The following is a 27,809-nucleotide window of genomic DNA, read 5'->3' as shown; positions in this document are numbered from 1 at the left end:
AAGTCAGGTTGAGCTTGGTGAACATCTTGCCTCCTGCCAGCGTCGCAAATAGGTCGTCTGCCTTAGGTAGCGGGTATTGCTCCTGTAGCGAGAAACGATTAATAGTTACTTTATAATCGCCACAAATCCTGACCGTGCCATCACTTTTGAGTACTGGAACAATCGGGCTGGCCCACTCGCTGAAATCCACTGGGGAGATGATGCCCTCGCGTTGCAGCCTGTCCAGCTCGATTTCCACTCTCTCCCTCATCATGTGAGATACCGCTCGTGCCTTGTGGTGAATGGGTTGTGCCTCTGGGACCAAGTGGATCCGCACTTTCGCCCCGGAAACGTTTCCAATGCCTGGCTCAAAAAGGGAAGGAAATTTGTTAAGAACCTGGGTACATGAGGCCTCATCGACATGTGATAGCGCTCGGATGTCATCCCAGTTCAGGCGGATTTTGCCCAGCCAGCTCCTTCCAAGCAGTGTGGGGCCATCACCTGGGACAATCCAGAGTGGCAGTTCATGCACCGTGCCCTCGTAGGTGACCTTGACCATGGCGCTGCCCGGGACAGTGATAAGCTCTTTGCTGTATGTTCTCAGTTTCGTGTGGATGGGGTTCAGGGCTGGTCTGAATGCCTTGTTGCACCACAGTCTCTTAAACATCTTTTTATTCATGATGGATTGGCTAGTGCCAGTGTCCAATTCCATGACTACGGGTAAGCCATTCAATTTTACGTTTAGCATTATAGGTGGACAGTTTGGCGAAAATGTGTGCACCGTATGTACTTCAGCATCTGCCTCCTCTCTTTGAGGTTCGAAATTGCTTTGATCCACCATGGACCGATCTTCCTCTGCCACGTGGTGGTTAGCAGGTTTGGCAGAGTTTGCAGCTCATTTGCAAGATCGTTGGAGGTGCCCCATTGTTCCACAGATCTTGCAAACATACCCTTTGAAGCGGCATGAATAGGCTGAATGGAAGCCTCCACAACGCCAACAAGGTGTGAATTGCCTTGCATTCATCCTTTGTTGAGGATTCTGAGTCATTTGGGTCACCTGAAGCCTGCTGGCAGTTGCAGACTCATGGGTTCGCCCTGTGCATTTCTGCTCGAAAACACAGTTCCAGTTAATTTATGAACATTGTTAGCACTTGTGTGCTGAGAGATTTGTTTGGTGTTATCACTGGTGGACATAAATGCCTGTGCTATCGCAATGGCCTTACTGTGGGTCGGTGTCTCTACAGTCAAAAGTTTTCGTAGGATGGTCGCGTGGCCAATGTCCAGTACAAAAAAGTCTCTGAGCATTTGCTCCAGGTAGCCATCAAACTCACATTGTCCTGCAAGTCGCCTTAGCTCGGCGACGTAGCTCGCCACTTCCTGATTTTCAGAACGCTGGCACATGTAGAACCGATACCTCGCCATCAGCACGCTCTCCCTCTGGTTAAGATGCTCCTGAACCAGTGTACACAGCTCCTCATATGACTTATCTGTGGGTTTCACTGGAGCCAGGAGATTCTTCATGAGGCTGTAGGTCGGTGCCCCGCAGACCGTGAGGAGGATCGCTCTCCTTTTTGCAGCGCTTCCTTCTCCGTCCAGCTCGTTGGCTACAAAGTACTGGTCTAGCCATTCGATATAGGCTTCCCAGTCCTCACCCTCTGAGAACTTCTCCAGGATGCCCACAGTTTGCTGCATCTTTGCGTTGGATTCGTATTCTCGTCGTCAGTTATTGTGTTCCTAACACAGATGAGGCTGCTCACAGGGAGGTTAAAGTAACAGTGACCTCAGTCTTTAATAAGACACTCCAGAGTGAGGAACAGGCTTTAGGGGCTGGCTTATATACAGTGCTCCCAAGGGATGCTGGGATCCCTTGGGACTTCAGGGGATGCACTCCCTGGTGGCGGAACATGGGAATGCATGCTTTACAGATATACAACAGGCTTGAGAGGGTAGATGCTGAGAGGTTGTTTCCCCTGACTGGAGTGTATGACCCTGACTAGGGTCATAGTCTCAGGATAAGGGGTCGGCCATTTAAGACTGAGACGAGGAGAAATCTCTTTACTCAGAGGGTTGTGAATCATTGAGTATATTCAAGATGGCGATCAATAGATTTTTGGGCACTAAGGGAATCAAGGGATATGGGGTTAGGGTAGGATCAGTTATCGAAGTTCAGTCATGGAAGTTTAGCCATGATCTTATTGATTGGCGGAGCAGGCTTTAGGAGCAATATAGCTTACTCTTGCTCCAATTTCTTATGTTCTTATCCCAAGCCCTGTGGTTCCCCTCCTCTCCCTCGGCCTTTCGCCCCCCCTACAATCTACAACATTGTAAAACCCAAGCTTGCCGTCATCTTGACTTTGCAGTTTAAAAAAATCTCACCCAAGATGTGCTGACTAAGTGACAAGGCCCGGCTCTTTCAGTTATTTTTCAGCAAAGGTACCTGACAATAGATCCCCCGTGCCACCCACCCTCCTTCAAAAGAAAAAATATTAAAGTGGTTTGGGCAAAAATGACAATTAGATTGGTTTAGAATGGGGCCAGAATTGCCCTCCACCCAAAACGGGGCGCAGCTATCACTTTTTGGTGTGCATTAGCAGCGCAATGGATGCGACAGCCATTAGAGCAAAATTCAGCAAGTTGGTGGGAAAAAAGGAGCGATGCGATGTTGGTGGTGGGAATGGGCTCATTGCAGCGTTGTGGGGGCGGACTGCCCAGTTAGAGTGAGAAATTCAGCTGATGCCGATTGACTGATGGCAAGGCAACAGCTTTCTGGCCTTCTTAAAGGGCAGGTTTTTGCAGGTAGGCCCTCAGCATTGAGTTTGTCTCTATTGCTGGTGAAGGAATGGCTAATGCAAGAGGTTTATGGAGGGCCAGCTGCTTCTCCGATGTTGAAATTGAGACCCTGGTCCAAGCTATGGAGGGAAGGAGGTGCGATCGCTATCTGGACACAGGAAGACCCAGTCGCATGTCTTTGTCAATGCCTCGAGAGAGAAGCTGTGGAGGTGTTGGGGAACTCAATTCATGACCGCACCGCCACCCAATGCCACAAAAGGCTGAACGACATCATTCGACTGGTGAAAGTGAATACATATTCCTCCAACTCCTCGCCTTCCATCTCTGAGCCTCTCCTTCACCTCTTAGTTCCCACCTTCACTATAGCTCACTGAAGCACCATTTGATTGCAAAGGCATCGATACCTATGTGCGCATACTCACAATGGAGGGTATCTTTCATGTGAGAGTTACTCCTGCATGTAATGGACTCACACTTCCACTAATTGCCGAGGCCTCATTAACTGTTGGTGGGCAGGCCTTAGGTACATACATTACACCTTCCTTTAATGCCACCCCTCCCTGAAAGTCCAAGCGCCTACCAGTCAATTGCTTATGATTGTGTACAAGTTGCTTGCTGGATGGTGCAATGCCCTACCTCACCCTGAAGGAACCCCTTGTGCCATTTATAATTGCAGATGATACCCCGAGTGTGAGCAGAGGCAGACCAAGACCCTTGAGTCGAGTGTGAGCCAGAGTCAGACCGAGACCCTTGAGCAGAGTGTGAGCCAGAGTCAGACCGAGATCCTTGAGCCGAGTGTGAGCCAGAGTCAGGCCGAGACCCTTGAGCCGAGTGTGAGCCAGAGTCAGGCCGAGACCCTTGAGCCGAGTGTGAGCCAAAGTCAGACCGAGACCCTTGAGCCGAGTGTGAGCCAGAGCGAGACCGAGACCCTTGAGCCGAGTGCATACATTGGCGGCATGTCTGATGAGTGCAATGAAGAGGGGGAGACTGCTGCCAGTACCACGTCACTGCTTCCTACACTCGCACGCGCCAACTCAGATACTGGGGGTATGCGGTTGTTGCAGACAGATTTAGGAGAAGGGGCTGAACTGGGTGATGCACCGGGGCCTAGTGAGCTGCAGCATGATCAAGGACAAAGGGAACCTCGGGTGCCAGCTCTCCGGGAGGGGAGGGGGGAGGTCACATACGAGTTCTGTTGCAGAGGACTCAGATGAGCCCCTCGATGTTGGGGCTTATGAAACAAGGGTGCAGGCCATGTATTCGCAGATGTTGGAGGCATATGCAAGGGTCCCCGAGAGCCTATCGCAAGTGGTCAGGAGCATGGAGAGTCTGCCTCTCACATTGTGGACAGCTCTGTGCACACCATGGAGCCCATCATTGCCAGTGTGTAGACGATGGTGGACTTCCACAGTGACCGTGCGGATCCAGCTGTAATGCCACGTGTCGTGGGCGATGTGGCAGCTGCCATTACAGCACAGGTGCAAGGGAACCAATGCTGTATTGGAGAGGATAGCCACTGCCCTGGAAGCTCAGAATGCTCTCATGCACTGTGAGCAACAGGCCACGGAGCGTCTTACTGCTGTCATCTCTGGTGGCATCGAGACTGTGTCTGCTCTCATGCAGTCTCAGCTGGATGTCACGCAAGATCTGATTGCTGCCATCGCTGCTGGGTCCACCACAGTTCACCGGGGACTTTCTGGTGTCGCACCGCCCCACCGACCTGTGCTCCAGCAGATTGGATGGTGAGGTGCTGCCCCGAGGGAGTGGCACAGGCTCCTCGGACCAGGATCCTGATGTGGTCTCTCAGGATCACAGCAGTCCTGAGCCGAGACCTCCCACTCCGCCATTGCTGTCAACCATGGAACCGCCCCAGCCAATTCTGACTGAAGGTGCCGAGGAGGATGTGGCCCAGTCTGCAGCCGGCCCTTCCTTGGCCAGAGCTGGTCGAGGGCATCGTAGAAGGACGTCTGTAGCTTCTACAGCTGAAACACAGCAACCTTCCCAGAGCCATGATGCAACCACAGGGGAGACACTGCGGTGTAGTTCCAGAAAGGTATGCGTAATGTAAAGTCCTGTCCCCTCAGTACAGATTCACATGAGGCATGTAGTGAAGTCAAGGTCACTCTGGACCTGCACCTTTATTTCACAGCTCTGGAATGCTGCACTTGCTTGAGACCTGTCCTTATATACCTGTCTCTTGCAAGTGCACCCCTGGTGGTAAGGTCTGCTCGTGGTTACAGGTCATATCTTATTACAGAGACGTGTAGCATGTTAGGATACAGTTATATATAATAATGTAAGATACATGACACGTAAGAGGGTTATAAAGAAATGCACAAGGGTGAGAATTGGTAATGTGTATTTTTTTTGCATTATTATTTCTGTGCAAGTCTCTCATTTCACTGTGGAGAGTGCTGTGTGACAGGGCTCATTGGTTTGCCCATGGAGATGCACAGATGAAAGCTAAAGTGCGCATGAACTCAGTGGAAACGAGCAGCAATCAGACGGTTTAGGGCTTCCCTTGCAGGGTCTGGATGGCGACGCCGCCTCTTGTGTGGCTGCTGATCCGCATCTTGCTCCTCCTCCTGTGCATCGTTCTCCTCCTCCTCCTCCTCAGATGGTACTGCTGCCTCAACCTCCAATGGTTGTGCCCTCATGACTGGCAGGTTGTGAATCATGCAGCAGACAATGATGAATAGGGAGACCCGCTTAGGCGAGTACTGCAACACTCCTCTTGAGTGATCCAGGCATCTGAACCTCTGTTTTAGGATTCCGTTGGTCTGCTCAATGATGCACCTGGTGGCTGAATAACAGTTATTGTACGATTGCTGCGCAGCAGTCCTGGAGTGGCGAAAGGGAGTCAGCAGCCAAATGCACAGTGGGTATCCCTTGTCTCCAAGGAGCCAGCACCATCTTGGTTTGGCCCAGCAAAGGTGCCTGCCGCAGGATGGAAGCATCATGGCTGGGCATCAACTGCCATGATTTTGTGGTTGTGGTCGCAGAACAGCTGTACATTGGAGAGTGGAATCCCTTGCGGTTAGGTAAGATCTCGGGATTGTTCTGTGGTGCCCTCAATGCGATGTGGGTGCAGTCTACAGCACCCTGAACCTGGGGAAGCCTGCAATCCTGACGAATCCGATCTGCCGCTCCAACTACTTCTCCCTGCTGTAGGGAAGGATATGTAGTCCCTCCTCCTCTTCTACAGAGCATCGGTGACCTGACAGAAGGAGCTATACACGACAAACGGGGAAATGTTCAAAATGTCTGCTGTTGCAGCTTGAAAAGATCCAGTTGCATAGAAATTGAGAGCAATGGTGACCTTGGATGCGACGGTCAGAGCTGTCATCAACCTTGTTTGAGGCTGCAGGTCTGGCTGCAGGAGATTGCACAGCTTTGTGATGATGTTCTTGTGGAATCGCAGTCTCCGGAGACATTGGTCATCAGTGAGGTCCAAGTAGGAGAACTGCTGTCTGTAAACCCTTTGGCGATAAGGCCTTCTGCCACCATGACTATGTAGGCGTCTTCCTCTGACAGCTGTCTCATTGCCTTCTCCCTCCTGCTGTTCTTGGTCCTCACCCTCTGCAGCCTGGTGCTGGCAAGCATCTGCCGACTGTGCATGCTGCCTCCTCTCCATTTGCCTCACTATGTCTGGGGGTCTGTGTACCTGACCCTCCTCCTGATGGCAGGCCCTTTCTAAGGTCCTTCCTGGTGCACCTCTCTGGGTTCAGCTCTGTCGCCATCTCCATGGCCGTCTGCATCTTCCTCAGCCATGTGTGCTGCATCCCTTGCCCACTGCCTCTCCAACCGTTGGAGCCGGCACCACCTTCGCCTGTGTGCCTCCCAAAGACTCAAAAAGGCTCCACAGCACAGTCTCAGGACATAACATGAACTACCTTATCTGTTTACATGTACAGAAAAGAATCAAACTACCCAAGGCTATATAATGTGATGACAGTTAGGGGCCGAAATTGCCCACCGCCGGAAACACGGCACACCTACCCTGTTTTTACCGACGCGGTGGATGCGGTGGCCTCTTGAGCAAAATTCCCTTTGGCTTCTTTTTCAGTGGACTGTAAGTCGGTCATAATGGGGGTGGATGTGTGGTGGTGAGCGGATGTTCGCACACTAGAGGGGCGGAAGTTGGGGGCGGGCGGAGTGTCTGCCGCTGTCAGTCATCAGCGTAGCGCTAACGATATCATCACAGTGCCATGTCACCATGTTTCTCCCCTTCACTTAAAGGGGAGAAATGCTGCAATTCTTTAGGTTAGGTCCACTGGGCCACCAGGGAGAGTTTCAGCCAGGCCAACAGCCTGACAGCCAAGAGGGGGAGCCAGGCTGCCTGTTGGCGACCCGGCCGAATCCAAGGGCATAATTGTTGACCCAACACGGCCATCGACTGACAAAAAAAAGATGGCCGCAGCAGTGCGCCCTCCCCTTTAATGGCAGCCACACCGTCATTTCGACAGTACTCCAAACACAGTGCACCGGCAGAAAAAGCTGCCGGTGGGAGCAAGATTTTCTCGGCAGAATTCCGTGATCGGGGGGGAACACCGGCGGTGCGCGCGCTGATGACGCACTTAGGATGGATCGGCAGCAGCGCTGCGGTAGTGGGGGGAGCAGGTCACCGGCGGATACCACGGGAGCAGAATTTTCAAGCTGGCAGCCATTCCACGAAAAATTGTCGGTCATTGCACTCCGCAGCTTGGCCGCCGATTTCCAGCGGTAACGGGTCTTAAGGGAAGGGGCAATTTCGGCCCCTTATAGACTAACAGATTTGTTGACATTCTACAGGTATCGCCTGTTTCAGCTATGAAGCTGCCTTTTACCCACAAAATTTTACAGCACAGAAACAGGTCTATGCCGGTGTTTATGCTCCACACGAGCCTCCTCCCATCTTACTTCATCTAACCCCGAACATAGAAACATAGAAAATAGGTGCAGGAGTAGGCCATTCAGCCCTTCGAGCCTGCACCACCATTCAATATGATCATGGCTGATCATTTTTGCAACTTTAGTACCCCATTTCTGCTTTCTCTCCATATCCCTTAATCCCTTTAGCCGCAAGGGATTAAGGGATATGGAGAGAAATATATCTAACGAAGTGGCCTCAACAACTTTCTGTCGTAGAGAATTCCACAGATTCACAATTTTCTGAATGAAGAGGTTTCTCCTCATCTCGGTCCTAAATGGCTTACCCCTTACCCTTAGACTGTGACCCCTGATTCTGGACTCCCCCAACATCAGGAACATTCTTCCTGCATCTAACCTATCCAATCGCATCAGAATTTTATATGTTTCTATGAGATCCCCTCTCATTCTTCTAAATTCCAGTGAATATAAGCCGAGTCGATCCAGTCTTTCTTCATATGTCAGTCCTGCCATCCAGGGAATCAGTCTGGTGAACCTTTGCTGCACTCCCTCAATAGCAAGAATGTCCTTCCTCAGATTAGGAGACCAAAACTCTACACAATATTCAAGGTGTGGCCTCACCAAGGCCCTGTACAACTGCAGTAAGACCTCCCTGCTCTTATACTCAAATCCACTCGCTATGAAGGTCAACATGCCATTTGTTTTCTTCACCGCCTGCTGTACCTGCATGCCAACTTTCAATGACTGATGTACCATGACACCCAGGTCTCATTGCACCTCCCCTTTTCCTAATCTGTCACCATTCAGATAATATTCTGCCTCCCTGTTTTTGCCACCAAAGTGGATAACCTCACATTTATCTATATTATACTGCATCTGTATTGCATTTGCCCACTCACCTAACCTGTCCAAGTCAACCTGCAGCCTCTTAGCATCCTCCTCAAAGCTCACACTGCCACCCAGCTTAGTGTCATCTGCAAACTTGGAGATATTACATTCAATTCCTTTGTCTAAATGATTAATGTATATTGTAAATAGCTGGGGTCCCAGCACTGAACCTTGCGGTACCCCACTAGTCACTGCCTGCCATTCTGAAAAGGACCCATTTATTCCGACTCTTTGCTTCCTGCCTGCCAACCAGTTCTCTATCCACGTCAATACATTACCTCCAATACCATGTGCTTTAATTTTGCACACTAATCTCTTGTGTGGGACCTTGTCAAAAGCCTTTCAAAGTCCAAATACACCACATCCACTAATTCTCCCTTGTCCATTCTACTAGTTACATCCTCAAAAAATTTTAGAAGATTTGTCAAGCATGATTTCCCTTTCATAAATCCATGCTGACTTGCTCCGATCCTGTCACTGCTTTCCAAATGCGCCGCTATTACATCTTTAATAAATTGATTCCAACATTTTCCCCACTACTGATGTCAGGCGATCCAGTCTATAATTCCCTGTTTTCTCTCTCCCTCCTTTTTTAAAAAGTGGGGTTACATTAGCTACCCTCCAATCCATAGGAACTGATCCAGAGTCGAAAAAATGTTGGAAAATGACCACCAATGCATCCACTATTTCTAGGGCCACTTCCTTAAGTACTCTGAGATGCAGACTATCAGACCCTGGGGATTTATCGGCCTTCAGTTCCATCAATTTCCCTAACACAATTTCCTGACTAATATGGATTTCCTTCAGTTCCTCCTTCTCGCTAGACCCCCGGTCCCCTAGTATTTCCGGAAGGTTATTTGTGTCTTCCTTCGTGAAGACAGAACCAAAGTATTTGTTCAATTGGTCTGCCATTTCTTTGTTCCCCATTATAAATTCACCTGATTCTGACTGCAAGGGACCAACATTTGTCTTCACTAATGTTTTTCTTTTCACATATCTATAGAAGCTTTTGCAGTCAGCTTTGATGTTCCCTGCAAGCTTACTCTCATACTCTATTTCCCCCCTCCTAATTAAACCCTTTGTCCTCCTCTGCTGAATTCTAAATTTCTCCCTGTCCTCAGGTTTGATGCTTTTTCTGGCCAATTTACATTTAACACTATCCCTAATTTCCCTTGTTAGCCATTCCTTCTATTCCTTTCTCTCTTGTGCTTATCAAAATTCCCCTTAAATACCATGTGGTAGCAAGTTCCATATTCTCACCACTCTCTGAGTAAAGTGGTTTCTCTGAATTCATTATTGGATTTATTGGTGACTATCTTATATTGATGGCCCCGAGTTCTGGTCTCCTCACTGCCTTCTAAGGGATGGTTTTCTAGACCAATATGTTGAGGAACCAACTAGGGGAGAGGCCATCTTAGACTGGGTGTTGTGTAATGAGAGAGGATTAATTAGCAATCTCGTTGTGCGAGGTCCCTTGGGGAAGAGTGACCATAATATGGTGGAATTCTACATTAGGATGGAGAATGAAACAGTTAATTCAGAGACCATGGTCCAGAACTTAAAGAAGGGTAACTTTGAAGGTATGAGGCGTGAATTGGCTAGGATAGATTGGCGAATGATACTTAAGGGGTTGACAGTGGATGGGCAATGGCAGACATTTAGAGACTGCATGGATGAACTACAACAATTGCACATCCCTGACTGGCGTAAAAATAAAAAAGGGAAGCTGGCTCAACCGTGGCCATCAAGAGAAATCAGGGATAGTATTAAAGCCAAGGAAGTGGCATACAAATTGGTCAGAAATAGCAGCGAACCCAGGGACTGGGAGAAATTTAGAACTCAGCAGAGGAGGACAAAGGGTTTGATTAGGGCAGGAAAAATAGAGTACGAGAGGAACTCTTAGACTGGAAAATGGAGTACGAGAAGAAGCTTGCAGGGAACATTAAGACTGATTGCAAAAGTTTCTATAGATATGTAAAGAGAAAAAGGTTAGTAAAGACAAACGTAGGTTCCCTGCAGTCAGAATTAGGGGAAGTCATAACGGGGAACAAAGAAATGGCGGATCAATTGAACAAGTACTTTGGTTCGGTATTCACTAAGGAGGATACAAACAACCTTCCGGATATAAAAGGGGTCAGAGAGTCTAGTAAGGAGGAGGAACGGAGGGAAATCCTTATTAGTCGGGAAATTGTGTTGGGGAAATTGCTGGGATTGAAGGCCGATAAATCCCCAGGGCCTGATGGACTGCATCCCAGAGTACTTAAGGAGGTGGCCTTGGAAATAGCGGATGCATTGACAGTCATTTTCCAACATTCCATTGACTCTGGATCAGTTCCTATGGAGTGGAGGGTAGCCAATGTAACCCCACTTTTTAAAAAAGGAGGGAGAGAGAAAACAGGGAATTATAGACCACTCAGCCTGACATCGGTAGTGGGTAAAATGATGGAATCAATTATTAAGGATGTCATAGCAGTGCATTTGGAAAGAGGTGACATGATAGGTCCAAGTCAGCATGGATTTGTGAAAGGGAAATCATGCTTGACAAATCTTCTGGAATTTTTGGAGGATGTTTCCAGTAGAGTGGACAAGGGAGAACCAGTTGATGTGGTATATTTGGACTTTCAGAAGGCTTTCGACAAGGTCCCACACAAGAGATTAATGTGCAAAGTTAAAGCACATGGGATTGGGGGTAGTGTGCTGACATGGATTGAGAACTGGTTGTCAGACAGGAAGCAAAGAGTAGGAGTAAATGGGGACTTTTCAGAATGGCAGGCAGTGACTAGTGGGGTACCGCAAGGTTCTGTGCTAGGGCCCCAGCTGTTTACACTGTACATAAATGATTTAGACGAGGGGATTAAATGTAGTATTTCCAAATTTGCGGATGACACTAAGTTGGGTGGCAGTGTAAGGTGCGAGGAGGATGCTATGAGGCTGCAGAGCGACTTGGATAGGTTAGGTGAGTGGGCAAATGCATGGCAGATGAAGTATAATGTGGATAAATGTGAGGTTATCCACTTTGGTGGTAAAAACAGAGAGACAGACTATTATCCGAATGGTGACAGATTAGGAAAAGGGGAGGTGCAACGAGACCTGGGTGTCATGGTACATCAGTCATTGAAGGTTGGCATGCAGGTACAGCAGGCGGTTAAGAAAGTAAATGGCATGTTGGCCTTCATAGCGAGGGGATTTGAGTACAGGGAAACTTCTTCACCCAGAGAGTGGTGAACCTGTGGAATTCTCTGCCACAGAAAGTTGTTGAGGCCAATTCACTAAATATATTCAAAAAGGAGTTAGATGAAGTCCTTACTACTAGGGGGATCAAGGGGTATGGCGAGAAAGTAGGAATGGGGTACTGAAGTTGCATGTTCAGCCATTAACTCATTGAATGGCGGTGCAGGCTAGAAGAGCCGAATGGCCTACTCCTGCACTTATTTTCTATGTTTCTATGAAGCTTGCAGGGAATATTAAGACGGACTGCAAAAGCTTCTGTAGATATGTAAAGAGAAAAAGGTTAGTAAAGACAAACGTAGGTCCCCTGCAGTCAGAATCAGAGGAAGTCATAACGGGGAACAAAGAAATGGCAGACCAATTGAACAAGTACTTTGGTTCGGTATTCACTAAGGAGGACACAAACAACCTTCCGGATAAAAAGGGGTCAGAGGGTCTAGTAAGAAGGAGGAACTGAGGGAAATCATTATTAGTCAGTAAATTGTGTTGGGGAAATTGATGGGATTGAAGGCCGATAAATCCCCAAGGCCTGATGGACTGCATCCCAGAGTATTTAAGGAAGTGACCTTGGAAATAGCGGATGCATTGACAGTCATTTTCCAACATTCCATAGACTCTGGATCAGTTCCTATCGAGTGGAGGGTAGCCAATGTAACCCCACTTTTTAAAAAAGGAGGGAGAGAGAAAACAGGGAATTATAGACCACTCAGCCTGACATCGGTAGTGGGTAAAATGATGGAATCAATTATTAAGGATGTCATAGCAGTGCATTTGGAAAGAGGTGACATGATAGGTCCAAGTCAGCATGGATTTGTGAAAGGGAAATCATGCTTGACAAATCTTCTGGAATTTTTGGAGGATGTTTCCAGTAGAGTGGACAAGGGAGAACCAGTTGATGTGGTATATTTGGACTTTCAGAAGGCTTTCGACAAGGTCCCACACAAGAGATTAATGTGCAAAGTTAAAGCACATGGGATTGGGGGTAGTGTGCTGACATGGATTGAGAACTGGTTGTCAGACAGGAAGCAAAGAGTAGGAGTAAATGGGGACTTTTCAGAATGGCAGGCAGTGACTAGTGGGGTACCGCAAGGTTCTGTGCTGGGGCCCCAGCTGTTTACATTGTACATTAATGATTTAGATGAGGGGATTAAATGTAGTATCTCCAAATTTGCGGATGACACCAAGTTGGGTGGCAGTGTGAGCTGTGAGGAGGATGCTATGAGGCTGCAGAGTGACTTGGATAGGTTCGGTGAGTGGGCAAATGCATGGCAGATGAAGTATAATGTGGATAAATGTGAGGTTATCCACTTTGATGATAAAAACAGAGAGACAGACTATTATCTGAATGGTGACAGATTAGGAAAAGGGGAGGTGCAACGAGACCGTGTCATGGTACATCAGTCATTGAAGGTTGGCATGCAGGTACAGCAGGCGGTTAAGAAAGCAAATGGCATGTTGGCCTTCATAGCGAGGGGATTGGAGTACAGGGGCAGGGAGGTGTTACTACAGTTGTACAGGGCCTTGGTGAGGCCACACCTGGAGTATTGTGTACAGTTTTGGTCTCCTAACTTGAGGAAGGACATTCTTGCTATTGAGGGTGTGCAGCGAAGGTTCACCAGACTGAGTCCCGGGATGGCGGGACTGACCTATCAAGAAAGACTGGATCAACTGGGCTTGTATTCACTAGAGTTCAGAAGAATGAGAGGGGACCTCATAGAAACGTTTAAAATTCTGACGGGTTTAGACAGGTTAGATGCAGGAAGAATGTTCCCAATGTTGGGGAAGTCCAGAACCAGGGGTCACAGTCTAAGGATAACGGGTAAGCCATTTAGGACCGAGATGAGGAGAAACTTCTTCACCCAGAGAGAGGTGAACCTGTGGAATTCTCTACCACAGAAAGTTGTTGAGGCCAATTCACTAAATATATTCAAAAAGGAGTTAGATGTAGTCCTTACTACTAGGGGGTTCAAGGAGTATGGTGAGAAAGCAGGAATGGGGTACTGAAGTTGCATGTTCAGCCATGAACTCATTGAATGGCGGTGCAGGCTGGAAGGTCCGAATGGCCTACTCCTGCACCTATTTTCTATGTTTCTATGTTTCTTTTTTCTAGAGAAATGAGCCCCAGCCTGTTAAGTCTTTCCTTATAGTTACAACCTCTCAGTTCTAGCATCATCCTTGTAAATGTTTTTCCACTTTCTCCAGTGCCTCGATATCCTTTTTTTTATAATTTGGAGACCAGAACTGTGCACGGTACTCCAAGTGTCGTCCAACCAAGGTTCTATATAAGTTTAACATAACATCTCTGATTTTGAACCCAATGTGTTGTTTGCATTATTTATGGCTTTGTTCATCAGTGTTGCTATTTTAATCATTAGTGTATCTGTACCCCAAGATCCCTTTGTGCCTCTACCCCATTTAGGCTCTCACTTTCCAAGGAATATATGGTCTCCTTATTCTTCCCACCAAAATGCACCACCTCACACTTATCAATAGGAAATCGTCTTTCCCTATTCACTCTATCAAACTCTTCATAATTTAAAAACCTCTATTAAATCTCCTCTTAGCTTTTTCTGCTCCAGTAGAAATAGTCTCAGTATTTTAAGTCTCACCACATAACTATAGTTTTCCATCCCTGGTATCCTAGTGAATCTACACTGGTGGCTCTTTCTGGTTTCAATATTCTTTCTATAATGGGATGCCTGAAACTACACACAGTACTCGAACTGTGACCTAACCAATGTTTTGTATAAATTTATCATTGCCCCTTTACTCTCACACTCTATGCCCATATTCCTAAAACCCAAAATGCTGTTCGGTTTTCGATGGGTTTATCTTGCTGCTCTCACACTTTCAGGGAATTCATGTATTTGAACCCCTAGATCTCTCTGTTCATCCACATCCTTCTATATTTTCCCATTGAATCTTCACACCCATTCCTTGTTTTTCCTCCCAAAATATTACACCTCTCAATTATCCACATTAAACTGTATCTGCTCTCTGTCTTCCCATTCTGCTCATCTGTCTGTGTCTCCTGAAATCTTTCACACTCCTCATCCTTTACAAAGCTTTCTATTCGTGTGTCATCAGCTAATTTTGAGATTGTCCACCCCTTGCCCAAGTCTAAATGATTTACATATACCAAGATCAAAAGCAGGCCCAGCACTAACTGCGGGGGTAAACATCCAACTCGTCCTCACTCTGAGCTGCATCCATTTACTCTAACTGTCATGTATGTAACCTTCACATAACTGTAACCTTATGTAACAACACTGTACACTGTACACACCTGAGAAATGCACACCTTGACCACATGGGGTGAACTTGTGGGAGACACTCCTCACTTGGTCATCCAGGTATATAAAGGGAGGTCCCACGCAGGGTCATCACTTCTTGGTCCTGTGAATAAAGGTACAGGTCACAGAGTGACCTTGTCTCCAGTATGTGCCTCGTGTTGATTTGCTGTAGTGTGTAAGGAGACGAGAAACGGGAATCAATGACTCAAGAGAATGGCCACTGGTAGCACGGAGGAACAGTACTGTGTTGGTGAGGACTGGAACGATTTCGTTGAGGCTCCAGCAGAACTTTGTCATGAAGGACTGGCTGGGAGCAACAGCGGCTGACAGCGACAGCGGCTGACAAGCGAAGGGCGCATCTACTGACCAGCTGTGGACCTAAGACGTATGTGCTGATGAAAGACCTGCTCGCACCCGAGAAGCCGGCAGACAAGACCTTCGAGCAGCTCAGCAAACTGATCAGTGAGCACCTCAAACCGGCGAGTAGTATACACATGGCCCTGCACCAATTCTATACGCACCGACGTCGGGAAGGGCAGAGCATACCGGACTTTGTTGCGGACCTTCGGCGCTTGGCCAGCTTCTGTAGCTTCACAGACGCCTGCAGGGGGGAGATGTTACGGGATTTCTTCATTGAGGGCATTGGTCATGCCGGGATTTTTAGGAAGCTAATTGAGACCAAGGACTTGACCTTGGAAGCAGCGGCGATGATGGCTCAAACCTTCATGGCGGGGGAGGAAACCTATCTCATATACGCACGCAGCTCTGCTCCCAACGTGGCGATGGAGCAGGGAGTTAACATGGTAAATGCGACTCAGAACCCCGCAGGCAGGCAAGGGCAATTCGACTCCAACTAGGCAGTAACAGACTATAGGGTGGGTCCTCAACAGAGACAATGGCAGATTGAATGGACATTTACACCATCACAAGGGACAATACGTTCCGGGATGGGACCATTGACACCCACAAATAGAGTGCAAGAGTAATCAAAGAGACTATCAGAGAGGAATGCCTGGTAACAGCTCTTTTGTTCACAACAATCTCAGCTCATGCTGGAGGTGCGGGGGCAGACATGCTGCAAAGACCTGCCGGTTTCAACAATTCATCTGCAGAAATTGTAACTTGAGTGGACATTTAGCCAGGATGTGCAAGAAGCCTGCAGCGAGGCTGGTTTACGAAGTGGATGAACCACAAGAGGGGTCTGCAAGGCAGGGGTATGCCGGGGACACAGCAATGGACACTGAAGTTCAGCGGGTCCAGGTGGCAAACATCCACAGCTCATACACAAAAACACCACCTATGATGATGAGAGTACTGTTAAATGGCATCCCAGTACGCATGGAGCTGGACACAGGAGCCAGCCAGTCACTTATGAGTGTCCAACAAGTCGAGAAACTGTGGCCACTCAGAGCTAGCAGACCCAAACTAGAACTCATTGACACGCAACTACGGACGTACACCAAAGAGATCATCCCAGTGTTAAGCAGTGCAATGTTGGTGGTCACACATAATGGATCTCAGAACCGGCTGCCACTCTGGATTGTCCCGGGAAATGGTCCCACGCTTTTGGGAAGGAGCTGGCTAGCCGAGATGAACTGCAAATGGGGGTATGTGCACGGTATTTCATCTGTGGAGTGAAGTTCATGCTCATAGGTCCTACAAAAGTTCGAGTCATTATTTCAACCTGCCGTCGGGATTTTCAAAGGCACCAAAGTAAGGATACTCATCACCCAGGACGCCACACCAGATCACCACAAAGCCAGAACTGTGCCGTATGTGATGCGGGAGAAAATTGAGAGTGAGTTGGACAGGTTGCTAAGAGAAGGCATAATTTCGCCCGTTGAATTCAGCGTCTGGGCAAGCCCCATCATCCCTGTTCTAAAAATGGATGGCTCGGTCAGGATCTGTGGCGACTACAAGGCCACCATCAACCGAGTGTCCCTTCAGGATTAATACCCGCTTCTGAGAGCGGAGGATCTTTTTGCCATGCTGGCAGGCGGCAAGCTGTTCATCAAGTTGGATCTCACTTTGGCCCACATGACCCAGGAACTGGCCGAAGAATCCAAGCTACTGACCACCATCACCACGCACAAGGGGCTGTTTGTCTACAACAGGTGTCCGTTTGGCATTCGGTCAGCAGCCGCTAGCTTTCAGAGGAACATGGAAAGCTTACTCAAATCCATTCCCGGAACAATCGTATTTTAGGACGACATCCTTATCACAGGTCGAGACACCGAGGAACACCTCCACAACCTGGAGGAGGTGCTACGCCGACTGGACCGGGTAGGCCTGCGACTAAAGAAGTCCAAGTGCGTGTTTTTGGCCCCAGAGGTCGAGTTTTTGGGCAGGAGGGTTGCCGCAGACGGGATCCGGACCATCGAATCCAAAATGGAGGTGATCTGTTGCGCGCCCAGGTCCGGCAACACATCGGAGCTGCGTTCATTTCTGGGACTCTTGAACTATTTCAGGAACTTTCTACCGAACTTAAGTACATTGCTGGAGCCGCTACACGTGCTTCTGCGTAAGGGTTGCGATTGATTTTGGGGCGACTGTCAGGAAGAGGCTTTCAATCGGGCGCGGAACCTGCTTAGTTCTAAGAAGTTATTGACCCTATACGACCCCTGTAAGAAATTGGTTTTGACATGCGATGCATCATCCTATGGGGTTGGGTGCGTGTTGCAGCAGAGTAATGATGAGGGCCAACTCCAACCTGTGGCTTACGCCTCCAGGTCACTCTCCCAAGCAGAAAGGGAGTATGGGATGGTTGAAAAGGAAGCACTCGCATGTGTCTACGGGGTGAAAAAGATGCACCAGTACCTTTTTGGCAGAAGGTTCGAGTTAGAAACGGACCACAAGCCGTTAACATCCCTGTTGTCCAACAGCAAAGCTGTCAATGCCAATGCGTCAGCTCGCATACAGCGATGTGCTCTCACGCTGGCTACATATGACTACACCATACGGCACCGGCCAGGCACCGAAAATTGCGCTGACGCGCTCAGCAGGCTTCCACTGGCCACCACTGAGGGGGCAGCGGAGCATCGCGCGGAGATGGTCATGGCTGTCGATGCCTTTGACAGCGCAGGTTCCCCCATCACAGCCCACCAGATCAAAACCTGGACAAACAAAGATCCCCTCCTATCCCTGATTAAGAAATGTGTCCTGACTGGGGATTTGGCGCCCGCACACGGAGCATGCCCTGAAGAGGTCAGAGCGTTTCACAAATGGATGGATGAGCTCTCCATCCAAGATGACTGCCTACTATGGGGCAGCTGGGTAGTCATGCCCCAGAGGGACAGGGAAGCATTCATCAGGGAACTCCACAGCGAGCACCCAAGCATCGTGTTTATGAAGGCCATTGCCCGGTCACATGTATGGTGGCCGGGAATTGATGCAGACCTGGAACACTGTGTTCACAGGTGCATGACGTGTGCCCAGCTGGGCAATGTCCCCAGGGAGGCCCCACTCAGCCCGTGGCCCTGGCCCACCAAGCCATGGTCACGTATTCACGTAGACTACACGGGCTTGTTCATGGGAAAAATGTTCCTCATTGTTGTTGATGCACTCGATCCATTTCGAGTACGCATCATATTGAATTCGTGTACGACATCCACCACAGTGGAGAGTCTGTGTGCGGTCTTTGCGACCCACGGCTTGCCAGACATCCTAGTTAGCGACAACGGCCCGTGTTTCACTAGCTATGAATTCCGGGAGTTCATGTCGGGTAATGGCATCAAATATGTCAGGACAGCGCCGTTCAAGCCGGCTTCCAATGGCCAGGCAGAATATGCGGTCCAAATCATAAAGCAAGGCATACTCCGGATCCAAGGACCCTCCCTTCAATACCGTCTATTGCGCCTCCTGCTGGCCTATAGGTCCTGACCGCACTCGTTCATGGGGGTTCCACCAGCGGAACTACTCATGAAACGTACACTAAAAACTCGGCTGTCCCTCATTCATCCAGTCTTGTCAGACATTGTTGAGGGCAGGCGCCAGTCCCAAAACGAGTACCACGACCGTAACTCAAAGGGGAGATGGATAGAAATCGATGATCTTGTATTTGTTCTTAATCACGTTGTGGGCCCAAGTGGCTCGAGGGTACTGTAATTGGTAAAGAGGGGAATAGGGTCATAGTGGTCAGACTCAACAATGGACAGATATCTGGACCAAGTAAAAAAAAGGTTCAGCATGGACACTGAGGAACCTGAGGAAAATCATGAGATGCTGCCCACACCACTGCCAATGAACGAGCAACAAGAACCGTCAGCAGCATGCACAGTCTCTGCGGTCAGCCCGGATGAGTCGGAATCACCATAGGTGACAAAGATGCATGCCAAGGCTCAACAACCAGAGCCCCAACTGCGGCGCTCCACGAGAGAGCGTCGACCGCCTGAAAGACTCAATCTTTGACCCAAAGAAGTTGGGGAGAGGTGATGTCATGTTTGTAACCTTCACATAACTGTAACCTTTATGTAACAACACTGTACAATGTATACACTGAGAAACCTACAGGGGTGAACTTGTGGGAGACACTCCTCACTTGGTCATCCAGGTATATAAAGGGAGGTCCCACGCAGGGTCATCACTTCTTGGTCCTGTGAATAAAGGTACAGGTCACAGAGTTACCTTGTCTCCAGTATGTGCCTCGTGTTGATTTGCTGTAGTGTGTAAGGACACAACACTAACCCTTTGTTTCCTGTCGCTCAACCAACTTTCAATCCAGGCTGCTACACTTCTTCCGAGACTATAAACCTGAATTTTACTAACAAGCCTTGTGTGAGACACCTTCTCAAATGACTTCTGAAAATCCAAATACACCACATCCATTGCATTCCTTTTATTTATCCAGACACCTCCCCAAAAACTCTATTAAATTTATCAAACATGATTTGCCTTACAGAATCCATGCTGGATGTCCCTGATTACCCCGTATATTTCTAAATCACTTTCACAAGCGCCTGGAGCTCTGGAGCTCTGACAGGTTCTCGTTCACTTTGCAAGATTGTATTAGCAATGGCTGAGGCATGATGGGACTGTCGTCCTTCTTGTGTAGGGAGGCCTCTTAAAGCTGCACGGGCTTCCGTTACTTTTTATATTTTTGAGTGAATTTCGAGCATCTCAAAGACACATCTTCACTGACTTCATGTGACCCGTCAGATTGATAACATGACCCGCTCCTCATGTTCAACTACTGCTCCCTCTGAGATTCTCCTCCAGCCCTCTATCCTCACAGACATCCTTTCCTTTCCTGTGGGATGTGTACCTTTGGGAGAATGCCCTATAGGGATATTGGTGTTGGTACTGGTTGAGCATTCATCCCCTTTTGAACGGCATAGTCTGATTTTGGAGAAGCCTGCCCAGCAAATTTTGTAACTGAAAATTGGACAGTATAACTTGTTTTTTTACCTCTGTGTTACATAAACTCCTCACCCTTGGACCCCCTCGCCACCACTATGCCTCTCCTGCTATCTGATTGAAGACTGGACAAATGATAGAGCTTTAATGGTGATCGCTATATGGAGTGGTACATAAACAGTGAAGGTGTAGCACGGAGGATGAGTTAATCAGCCAATAAAAAACACATCATCTCCTTAAACCCTCTGCACTTTGTCCCAAGAAAGCACGAAACAAGAGGCGGCCCTTCAGCACAATCATTACCACTGCAACCACAACCCATGTACACTATACCCTATCATGGACTCTACCCACCTATTTAATTACCTTCCGCCGCCCATCACCCCCGCCCCGTGTCTACTTTCCTAAAAGTGGGGTGTCGAGAGCTTGTACACTAGATGATAAAGTCCATCTCTTCCATTAAGGGATTTCCTCATTCAAAGTCGATCTTTCTTCTGGCCAGTTGTGTGCAGACCCAGTAGCTTCAATGTGTGTCACCACGTGAGATATCGTTACTTACGTGGCACTGGACTTTGGAAGAGACGTGGGTTGGTTTCAATCAATCCTCTTCTCAGTTCATTCACTCCTACTCCTGAGGGACCTAGAGCATCAGGAAAACAAGGAAGCCAAGCTAGCCTCTGGATTTCAGTTCTCGACGCAATGTTCCCAAATATCACAGGACAATTCTCACCAGCTGTACACAGTGGTTGAGCAACACCATTCCAGCTACTTTCTGAAATTCAGAAACATGCTGGGGACAAACCTTCGATCTCCCCCTCGTCCATCGGAACTTTGGCAGAATGGTTGTGAAAACTCTGGAAAAACCTCTCCCCACCTACGCAACATCACGCATCTCCAACCCTGCCTCAGCCCATCTGCTGCTGAATACCTCATCCATGCTTTTGTCATATCCAGACTCGACTATTTGGCTCTCCTGGCTGGCCTCCCATCCTTCACTCTCTGTAGATTTCAGCTCATCCAAAACTCTGCTGCTCATATCCTATCTGGCACCATGTCCTACTCATCCATTGTCCCTTTACCCGGTCCCTTGTCCCTGTCTATTTACCCAGTGCCCTGCACAATGTGTGGGCCCTTTCCCTGGCGTCTGGCACCGTGGGATTGGACCCGTCCCCTGGTGCCTGGCACCATAGGACTGGGCCTGTCATCTGGTGTCCTGCACTTTGAAACTGGGCCCTTCCCCTGATGCCCTACACTGTGGGACTGGGCCTTCCCCTGGTGCAATGTGGGACTGGGCCCTTCCCCTGGTGCACTGTGGGACTGGGCCCTTCCCCTGGTGCAATGTGGGACTGGGCCCTTCCCCTGGTGCACTGTGGGACTGGGCCCTTCCCCTGGTGCAATGTGGGACTGGGCCCTTCCCCTGGTGCACTGTGGGACTGGGCCCTTTCCCTGGTGCACTGTGGGACTGGGCCCTTCCCCTGGTGCACTGTAGGACTGGGCCCTTCCCCTGGTGCACTGTGGGACTGGGCCCTTTCCCTGGTGCACTGTAGGACTGGGCCCTTCCCCTGGTGCAATGTGGGACTGGGCCCTTCCCCTGGTGCACTGTGGGACTGGGCCCTTCCCCTGGTGCAATGTGGGACTGGGCCCTTCCCCTGGTGCACTGTGGGACTGGGCCCTTCCCCTGGTGCACTGTGGGACTGGGCCCTTCCCCTGGTGCAATGTGGGACTGGGCCCTTCCCTTGGTGCACTGTGGGACTGGGCCCTTCCCCTGGTGCACTGTGGGACTGGGCCCTTCCCCTGGTGCACTGTGGGACTGGGCCCTTCCCCTGGTGCCCTGCCCTGTGGGACTGGGCCCTTCCTCTGGTGCACTGTTCGACTGGACCCTTCCACTGGTGCCCTGCACTGTGGGATTGGGCCCTTCCCCAGTTTCCCTGAAACAAAGAAAGACTTGCATTTATATAGCATCTTTTACAACCACCAGACGTCTCAAAGCGTTTTACAGCTAATGAAGTACTTTTGGAGTGTAGTCACTGTTGTAATGTGGGAAACGCGGCAGCCAATTTGTGAACAGCAACATCCCACAAACAGCAATGTGATAGTGACCTGATAATCTGTGTTTTTCCTATGTTGATTGAGGGATAAGTATTGGTCAGAACACTAGGGATAACTTCCCATGCTCTTCAAAATCATGCCATGGGATGTGTTACGTCTACCCGAGAGCAGACAGGACCTCAGTTTTACGTATCATTTGAAAGACGGCACCTCCAACAGTGCAGCACGCCCTCAGCACTGCACTGGAGTGTCAGCATAGATTTATGTACTCAAGTCCCTGGAGTGGGATTCAAAACCACAACCTTCAGATTCAGAGGCAAATGTGCTACCTACTGAGCCACAGCTGAACTGTGGGACTGGGCCCTTCCCCTGGTGCACTGTGGGACTGGGCCCTTCCCCTGGTACCCTGAACTGTGTGACTAGGCCCTTCCCCTAGTGCACTGTAAGACTGGGCCTTTCCCCTGGTGCAGTGTGGAACTGGGCACTTTCCCTGGTACATTGTGGGACTGGGCCCTTCCCCTGTTGCAATGTGGGACTGGGCCCTCGCCTGGTGACTGTGGGACTGGGCCCTTCCCCTGGTAATCTGAACTGTGGGACTGGGCCCTTCCCCTGGTGCACTGTGTGACTGGGCCCTTCCCCTAGTGCACTGTGGGACTGGGCCCTTCCCCTGATGCAGTGTGGAACTGGGCCCTTCCCCTGATGCACTGTGGGACTGGGCCCTTCCCCTGGTGCAATGTGGGACTGGGCCCTTGCCTGGTGACTGTGGGACTGGGCCCTTCCCCTGGTGCCCTGAACTGTGGGACTGGGCCCTTCCCCTGGTGCCCTGTGTGACTGGGCCCTTCCCCTAGTGCACTGTGGGACTGGGCCCTTACCCTGGTGCAGTGTGGGACTGGGCCCTTCCCCTGCTGCAGTGTGGAACTGGGCCCTTCCCCTGGTGCAGTGTGGGACTGGGCCCTTGCCTGGTGCCCTGAACTGTGGGACTGGGCACTTCCCCTGGTGCACTGTGGGACTGGGCCCTTCCCCTGGTGCCCTGAACTGTGGGACTGGGCCCTTCCCCCGGTGCACTGTGGGACTGGGCCCTTCCCCTGGTGCACTGTGGGACTGGGCCCTTACCCTGATACCCTGAACTGTGGGACTGGGCCCATCCCCTGTTGCCCTGAACTGTGGGACTGGGTGTTTTGTTCAGAATAACTCCACAAGACTGTATTGTAAGCTCAAACTGTTTTGACCTTGGTCTCTTTAACGTGACTCCAGAGTGGGAAAGCAGCATGGTAGATTACCTTTTATACCTGCTTGCCCAGGGTGCACAGGTGACCCTCAGGTCTCCCACAGGTGTGCCCCCTGGTGGCAAGTCTTACATATTGGTGAGGTTTACATAAATACATAACATCACTCGTCGCCCCCAAAGTCTTATGTACAAGTTATTTCCAAGTAGAGGCGATCTGGCGCTCTGAATTCCTGGGTCGATCGGCTGAGTTGAAGTCCTGACATGGGTGAGTTGGTCTGATCATTGCTGCATGGCTGCGCGGCTGGTCTGATCGGACTGATGGGCATGGTGCGTTCATCCTCACGTTTGACAGCGAGGTCGATTGTGTTAGTGGGTCACTGGGGGCCAGATCCTTTCACAGGAGTTCCTGGTTATCTGTAGTTTGCAGTTTGGTCTGGTCCAAATGCTTTCTGCGTTTGCCCATTGCATGGTTTCACAACAAACACTCCATTTTCATCACAAACACTCCATTCCCCTCTTTGGCTAATACAGTGCTAGCAGCCCATCTGGGGCCACGAACATGATCTACATCATTTATTCTGATGTCGCGTGGAGGAGCCATGCGATCATGGTACATTCTCTGCTGATGGCATACAGAAGGCTCGGTTCTGAGTGATTCTGTCCGGTGATTGCACAGCACCCGGGATAGCCGGGTCTGTAGGGAGTCTACCGAGACACGTGTGGTGCTTGGCTTTATGATTTGGGCTGCCCACTCCGGACTATTGTCGCCGAACCTACGGTCTGGCAAGCCAAGGATGGCCTATATGGCCTTGAGACTTTCAGTACTGGTGGGAGGCCGCGTGGTCCCTGGGCCATGGTATGGAGGCCCCGGACCACCGAGTGTGTGTAGCCTCCCTGCCTTTCTTTGCAATGTGCAGGGATCTGATGGGATGAGCATCCCGTCTAGCGGTTCGCCGTTAGCAGGCGTGTGATCCTGGCTGGTCCAAGCCCTAAACTGGGGAGCCGTTACAGTTGATCCCTCACTTTCTAGCACTTCCATAACAACGAGCAGGTCTGCGGGCTGTGCCGTTTCCACCCCGGTGGTGGGCAACAGTAGCCAACTGAGAGCATCAGTGCGTTCTCAGCGCCTGGCCTGTGGCGGATCATGTTACAGTGCACAGGCAGTGTTAGACATATTCGAAACAAAGCATTGATAACAGTACCTCTGCTCTCCAAAAACTATGAGATTGGCAGTTTATCTGACTCGAGCAAATATTGGGACACTCTTTGGTACGTCTCTTTTGTTCCGTGAACGCAGGCTACTGCCTTGGTTAACTTAATGGATACATGTACAACCGGTTGGGGCGCGCCCGCTACTTTGGCTTGCTGTACAACACGCTCGACCGCTTGCTACAAGTACTTTGTCAGAAACATATATGACCGGTTGGTGTTCGCCCGCTACTTTGGCTTGTTGTAAGGTACCCCCGACCCCATGTGATAATACATCATTAGCGGTGAAAGAGCGCTCACATGGGTGCAAACAACTTATTGGAACGTAGTGGATTCCTGGCCTTCTCAGCGGCCGCCCCTTTACCTTTGCCCCAAGCCCAGTCGTCTTCCTTGCTGGGCAACACATGCCTCTGTTTCATTGCGGCAACATCCCGTGGTCTGGACGCTCTCTCGTCCTGTGGTCTGGACGCACTTTCGTCCCGTGGTCTGGACGCACTTTCGTCCCGTGGTCTGGACGCACTCTCGTCCCGTGGTCTGGACGCACTCTCGTCCCGTGGTCTGGATGCACTCTCGTCCATATCCATGATGTTGACTACGATCTTCCTCCCCAGGGATTTTGCCTCTGGCGCCGGGAAGACACATTCGGATTGTTTCGGCCTGAGTCCCACTTTGCTTGGTTGACCTGGAGCTTCTTCCATTGTCGCGAAGAGGTCATCGGCTTTGGGTGGTGGGTACCGCGCCTGCACCGTGCTCAGTTGATCTTTACCTCCTCGTGGTCGTGATGAGCGGCCTGTGCCTCGGGGATCTGCAAATGGATCTGCACTTTGATGCCTGGTTCAACTGAAGGTGGGGCTTTGCTCAGCCTTTGAGCAAGGGAGACGTCATTCGCCGGAGAAGGTACACAGAGATCTTCCCAGTTCCATCGAATCTTCTCCATCCACCTTCTACCAAGCAGCGTTGGCCCATCACCTGAAACAATCCAGTGGTAAATCGTGTACCGCTCCCTCATGAGATACTCTTATGTCCACAGTACCAATAACTGGTATCAGTTCCTTGGTGTAGATGTGCAGCTTTGCCTGAATCGGGATCAGCTTGGGTCATTGTGCTCTGTCGCCCCACAACCTCTCGACTGCCTTCTAGCTCATCATTGATTGACTCACCCCTGTGTCCAATTCCATGGAGACTGGAGTGCCGTTGAGTTTAACTTTTAACATTATCGGAGGGCTTTTGGTGGTGAAGGTGTGTATCCCATAAACTTTCTCTTCATCCTCAGGTTGAGTTGCCTCTCCTGCTCGTTCATCGTGATCCTCACTGGATCAGTTGTCTTCTCCTGACTCTGCCACGTGGTGAGTCAGAGATCGTTTGCACATCCGCTGGAGGTGCCCCATTGTTCCACAGCCCTTGTACACATAGTGTTTGAATTGACATTGATGGGCTCTATGATTACCCCCGCAGCGCCAACATGGTGTCCTCTGCGGTTGTGTAGGCCCTGCCATGTACAGTTCTGCCTGCTGAAAGCATTATTTTATGCACAGTACTTGCCGGTGAGCTTTGATTCTGTGAAGATATCTGTTTTGTGCTGTCGCTCATGGATATGAAAGCCAGGGCTATCGTGATGGCCTTGCTCAGATCTAGGGATTCAGCAGACAGCAGTTTGCGAAGAATGACCTTGTGTCCGATTCCAATCACGAAAATGTCCCACAACATTTCCCCCAAATATCCGGCAAATTTGCACTGTCCCGCAAGATGTCTTAGATCGGTGGCAAAGCTCGCCACGTTCTAGCCCTCGGAGCGATGGTGCGCGTAAAAGCGATACCTGATCATTAAGATGCTCTCCTTTGGCTTGAAGTGTTCCCGAACCAGCGTGCACAGCTCTGTGAAGTCTTGTCCATTGGTTTGTCCGGTGCCAGCAGATTTTTGAGGAGGCCATATATCGAAGACCCAAATACGGTGAGGAGAATCGCCCTGCGCTTGACTGCCGTCTCAGCCTTGTCCAGTTTGTTGGCCATGAAGTACTGGCCGAGACACTCAACAAAGGCTTCCTAATCATCACCCTCAACAAATCTCTCAAGAATACCAATAGCAGCCATTACCGTGTGAAAGTTCGTGATCCGTTACTCGTCGCCAATTGTTATGTTCAGAATAACTCCACAAGACTGTATTGCAAGCTCAAACTGTTGTGACCTTGGTCTCTTGAATATGACTCCAGAGTGAGGAAGCAGTATGGTAGATTACCTTTTATACCTGCTTGCCCAGGGTGCACAGGTAACCCTTATGTCTCCCACAGGTGTGCCCCCTGGTGGCAAGTCTTACATATTGGTGAGGTTTACATACATACATAACACTGGGCCCTTTCCCTGGTGCAATGTGGGACTGGGCCCTTCCCCTGGTGCCCTGCACTGTGGGACTAGGCCTTTCCCCTGGTGCATTGTGGGACTGGGCCCTTCCCCTGGTGCACTGTGGGACTGGGCCCTTCCACTGGTACACTGTGGGACAGGGCCCTTCCTCTGGTGCACTGCACTGTGGGACTGGGCCTTTCCCCTGGTGCACTGTATGACTGGGCCCTACCCCGGGTGCACTTTGGGACTGGGCCCTTCCCCCCGGTGCACTTTGGGACTAGCTCTTCACCTGGTGCCCTGCGGGACTGGGCCCTTCCCCTGGTGACCTGCACTGTGGGACTGGGCCTTTCCCCTGGTGCACTGTGGGACTGGGCCCTTCCCCTGGTGAACTGTGTGACTGGGCCCTTCCCCTGGTGCACTTTGGGACTGGGCCCTTCCTCTCGTGCACTGTGGGACTGGGCCTTTCCCCTGGTGCACTGTGGGACTGGGCCCTTCCTCTGGTGCACTGTGGGACTGGGCCTTTCCCCTGGTGCACTGTGGGACTGGGCCCTTCTTCTGGTGCACTTTGGGACTGGGCCCTTCCCC

The 27,809-nt window shown here is 50.1% G+C and overlaps 1 protein-coding gene across 1 annotated transcript in view; it reads right to left on the bottom strand.

Moving 5' to 3' along the window:
- Positions 1-27,809, bottom strand: part of LOC139259421 (MAGUK p55 subfamily member 4-like) — a 238,666-nt gene that overhangs the window by 48,146 nt on the left and 162,711 nt on the right. The window contains exon 15 of the mRNA XM_070874887.1: positions 20,959-21,039. Coding sequence (XP_070730988.1) covers positions 20,959-21,039 — 81 coding nt within the window. The remainder of the gene's footprint in view (positions 1-20,958; positions 21,040-27,809) is intronic.

This window comes from Pristiophorus japonicus, chromosome 3 (assembly GCF_044704955.1).
Source record: "Pristiophorus japonicus isolate sPriJap1 chromosome 3, sPriJap1.hap1, whole genome shotgun sequence".
Classification (NCBI taxonomy): Eukaryota; Metazoa; Chordata; class Chondrichthyes; family Pristiophoridae; genus Pristiophorus; species Pristiophorus japonicus.
The sequence above is the reverse complement of the archived record's forward strand: the minus strand, read 5'-3'. Positions and strand labels throughout refer to the sequence as shown.